General features: G+C 45.0%; 1 protein-coding gene across 1 annotated transcript in view; it reads left to right on the top strand.

The window, feature by feature from the left end:
* Positions 1-6: 6 nt before the first annotated feature.
* Positions 7-4,762, top strand: part of LOC112158460 (caseinolytic mitochondrial matrix peptidase proteolytic subunit) — an 8,282-nt gene continuing 3,526 nt past the window's right edge. Inside the window, exons 1-6 of the mRNA XM_024291853.1 lie at positions 7-102; positions 1,003-1,104; positions 2,106-2,177; positions 2,261-2,357; positions 4,225-4,412; positions 4,484-4,589. Coding sequence (XP_024147621.1) covers positions 40-102; positions 1,003-1,104; positions 2,106-2,177; positions 2,261-2,357; positions 4,225-4,412; positions 4,484-4,589 — 628 coding nt within the window. The 5' untranslated portion in view covers positions 7-39. The remainder of the gene's footprint in view (positions 103-1,002; positions 1,105-2,105; positions 2,178-2,260; positions 2,358-4,224; positions 4,413-4,483; positions 4,590-4,762) is intronic.

Raw genomic sequence — 4,762 nt, 5'->3', positions numbered from 1 at the left:
AGTCCACGTCACAGGTCAGTCAGGAATTGCTTCCGGTTTATGAGGGGATACGCTGAGGGGCTGAAAATCGAAGTGTTAAAAAGGAGAAAAATGTTGTTACAGGTGAGAATATGGGGGTGCTATGTTCACGCGCGCAGAGTTGCGCTTGAAAGCGGGGGAGACGCGCAGAAAGAGCTCGCGCTCACTGCTATCTGCTGTTAGCTAGCTTGTGTAACTATTTAAAGTCGAGTTAAAACGAGTCTCTTTCCTTTTTTTAAAGAGGCTCGTCGCGTGTTAACGGGTTGGGGGTGTCAACAGGTCGTGCTTTGAAGTTAGTTAAAATTGAGTCGATGATTCATGGTTGATTTCTAACTGAATAAGAAGCTGAAAATGACCACAGACGAGGACAGATGACCCCAGAGTTACAGTCAGCCATCACTGTTTACATCTGCGAGGAGTTAGATCCTGATAGAATGTGTTTCCACTGACTCTAAATGAGCTTCAGATTCCTCACAGTCAGTGTGGATGTAGAACGTTGAGAATGAAACGTTTTATTTTAACCAGCCATGTTTGCGCCCTTACATTTGTCTGACACTTATAGGTATCACATTGTAATAAGGAGAAAATGTGGGTTGCTTTGATGCATCTGTCTTCTGCTGTTTTCAACCGTCACTGGCTTTACACATTCTAGGTTGGGAAGGCGTAGAGATGATTTAGGTTTTTAGTTTGTCACATTAGATTATAAAGTGCAGATGATTGTTTAATTTAAGAAAGAATTTGTGTGCAAACGGCTCATGTGCTCCAGCATCTAGTCCGAATGCCTCATGGACGCCTCCCTATGGAGGGGTATGGTGGCATGTCCCACTGGGCGAAGACCCAGGACACGCTGGAGAGACTACATCTCTCTCCTGGTCTGGGAACGCCTCGGGGTCCCACCAGAGGACCTGGAGGAAGTGACCGGGGAGAGGGAAGTCTGGGCAGGCCTCCGTCTCTTTGGTGCCTTTCATTTGCTCTGTTTTTCAGAGGGTGTTGAATGTCGGCGGTCTGACACTGAAGCACTGCAGATACATCCAGCACAGTCCAGTGTGGAGGAGTCCTCTCATACCCATCGTTGTAGAGCAGACGGTGAGACGCCTCTGTTTGTGGAGCTGTCCTCTGCTGCAGCTCATCTTCTTCTGCTTTCATACACGTTAAGTAAATCAAAGAAATGTAACTACTAGATCAGGGGTGTCAAACTCAATCGTACACGGGGCTAAAATCCATAACACACCTTAGGTCGCAGGCCGAACTACATTTTGAAAACTTTAAACCCGTAACTTTTTAACATAATTATGAGTAATAAAAAGGCAGGAATATTATTCCAGAATAAATCAATTAAAACCTTAAATAACTTTCAGTATTTTGCTCTTCATTAAAATATTCATTAATTTTCTTGTCCGCTTCTTCCCTTTCGGGGTCGCGGGGTGCCGGAGCCTATCCCGGCTACTGATGGGCGAAGGCGGGGTACACCCTGGACAGGTCGCCAGTCTGTCGCAGGGCCTCAATCACACACCCATTCACTCTCACATTCACACCTAGGGGCAATTTAGAGTCACCAATTAACCTATGAGGCATGTTTTTGGATGGTGGGAGGAAGCCGGAGTCCCCGGTGAAAACCCACGCATGCACGGGGAGAACATGCAAACTCCACACAGAAAGGTCCCAGCCGGGATTTGAACCGGGGCCTTCTCGCTGTGAGGCAAGAGCGCTAACAACTGCACCCTGCCTATAAAAACATATTTTGTCAAAGCTATACAGAAATAAGCTCAAGATAACATCGTGTCATTAATAACAATAAATGAAATGATCTGAAGGGCCAGATCCGGCCCCCGGGCCTTGATATTGACATGTGACTAGATGATCACCATTGTCTCTGTTTTATCACATTTGATGCAGTCCCATTTTTCTGAATCAGCTCAAAAACTCATCTTCGTTTTTTTCTGCATGTCCACTGAGTTTGATTTGCACTCAGAAAAAATGAGAGTCAGACGAGCTTTCCAGAACCTCAGTGAGTGACTGAGAGCTGCAGGCGTGCAGGTCCAGTCTGAAGGGAAACATTTCCATGCTGTCTGTCTTCTGGTCATCAGGGGAGGGGGGAAAGAGCTTACGACATCTACTCTCGCCTCTTGAGGGAGAGAATCATCTGTGTCATGGGGCCTGTGAGTACTCAAACACATCAGTACCTTTTCAGACCAGGGTCTGCAAAGCCTGCTGCCACACCTTCATATGCTCACATGTGCAGATCGATGACTCTGTCGCCAGCCTGGTGATCGCCCAGCTGCTGTTCCTGCAGTCGGAGAGCAACAACAAGCCCATCCACATGTACATCAACAGTCCAGGTAACCTGATGCAGCAGGATGACAGGGCAGAGGACTTTCCCTCCTGTCCTGTCCCACTCCCACGGGAGAGAAGCTTTTTTCACCCTACGCCAGTCCAGACTAGAGCTGCCACAAATTATTATTTTAATATTCGACTAATCATCGATTATTTTTACCAATTACTTGACTAATCTGGTCATGTGCAAACTGGATGTAAAGCACAAATCTTAACCATCATTAGGTTTAAATTAACTAAAAACTAGATATATAGGATTACCTGTGATAATACTAGTGTGAATGCTATAAGATGAATTTGGCCACTGAAGATGTTAGTGCTGATAGATGAAAATACTGAAATTGATAGCTAAAAACACTGAAGCTGATAGCGGAAAAAGCTGAATTTGATAGCAATCTAAATTATCAGTTAAATGCTAAATTAGCCTAAAAAACTGAAAGTAATCATAAATTAGCCTAAATAGCTATCATGCAGCTGAAATATTAGCTAAACTCCAAAATAGCCTAAAAACATTAATAAATGCTAAAATAGTCCATAAATCTAGCAGAATGACATTCTAACTTTCAACTTCACTACACTCTGACTCCTTATAATATAAAGTAACGACTAATTGACTATTAAATAAGTCGTTGATTATTTTAAAGGGGCCCTACCATGATTTTCTTAAGCCTCTCATGGTGAACTATATCCATATATATGACCATATATTACCTTTAGACCACTATGAAACAAATTATTTATGAACTATTAGTCATATATCGTGATTTTTTTCCAACCCGGAAGTAAAACGACTCGATTCCTGAAGCTCCACTTCATGACATCATCCTAGAGTTTGTGCCAGTGTCTCTGCATTCCTCCCTCCAAAAGACTCCAAACTTCTTCAAAGATGGATGCACATACGATACATCTACCTTTAGTAGGCCCGGCCATCACTACACTGGTTCACAACACAAACACAAGCGGCTTCAGCGGGGGGCGGTCTTAAAGGAGCCTCGCGATTAAAGTAACAAACACCTGTTTGAACTGGAATTCATTGAAGACAGGACACAACTGGAAGATATACGGTATTCTGGATCTAAAATGAACGTTTTTTTGTTGATCATCATTGGTAAGGGAATAAATTGAGTGTTGGTTTAGTCTGGGGGCGGAGCTTTCAGCAGACTCTTCCTGTAGGGGCGGTTCACATTGTGCTGACGTCAGCACGTTTCCACCTGCTCGTTTTCGTGGGTATGGGAGGGGCTGCTGCAGACAGTGCAGGTTTTTAGAGAATTACTCTTTAATGCATGAACGGATCAAAATGCCATTTTGGGGTTCTTTATAGAGAGGAATGAACAGTAGAATGCATTTAAAACCTCAAAAAGTAGAATTTTCATGGTAGGGCTCCTTTAACAGCCGATTAGTCGACTAACTGTGGCAGTCCTATTTACTACACAACACAAATACCACAGACAGCCGGCGTCTGCATGACTCGGGGAAGATGGGCAGATCTGGATTTATGTCAATAGAAAGTCATTTAAAAATAGGAAGAATCTTTCTATTATGTCATTTTCTAGTGCTCTTTTTCAACGTGCTGTACTTGTTTAGCACATATACTTCTTGTACATACATTCCTCTGTAACATACTTTATTGTTAACCCACGTCAGATGGGCATGGTAGTGAATGTGAGGAAGCAAAAAAAATCAAATACTGTGAGAATATGACAATGTCAGCCTGAGAAGGTTTGAATGTAACAATAGGATGAATGTGAATGTAAGAGAGAATGCATGTAGTGATGATATCTATGTGAGTGAAGGTTCAGAAGGATGTGTGGTGTACAGCCCCTCATTCTACTTTCACATCTTGTCTGCTCTCTTGGCCCCTCTTGTGTCCAGGTGGAGTAGTGACAGCTGGCTTGGCCATCTACGACACCATGCAGTACATCCTTAACCCCATCTCCACCTGGTGCGTGGGTCAGGCGGCCAGCATGGGCAGCCTGCTCCTGGCAGCCGGCACCAGCGGAATGAGGCACTCCCTGCCCAACGCACGCATCATGGTTCACCAGCCCTCTGGGGGGGCCCGGGTAAGTGAGACGTGGGGAGAGCAGAGAGGACTGTGCAGCAGCTGCTAGACCTGAGAGTGATGTGTATCCAGGGCCAGGCCACAGACATCGCCATCCAGGCTGAGGAGATCCTGAAGCTCAAGAGACAGATCAACAATATCTACGCCAAACACACCGGACAGCCGCTGGACACCATAGGTACTGCGGGAGGGGGGGCACTGACACTGTTCGTGCACTGAAGACAAACAGCAGCTATAATCTAAATAAACAACGTGTGAAAGTCAAGGCCCGGGGGCCGGATCCGGCCCTCCAGGGGCCCGTTCCAAGAAGCAGGTTTTGTTGGAACTCTGAGTTCCTGAACTCCAAATTCA

This window comes from Oryzias melastigma, linkage group LG24 (genome assembly GCF_002922805.2).
Source record: "Oryzias melastigma strain HK-1 linkage group LG24, ASM292280v2, whole genome shotgun sequence".
Taxonomy (NCBI): Eukaryota; Metazoa; Chordata; class Actinopteri; order Beloniformes; family Adrianichthyidae; genus Oryzias; species Oryzias melastigma.
The sequence above is the reverse complement of the archived record's forward strand: the minus strand, read 5'-3'. Positions and strand labels throughout refer to the sequence as shown.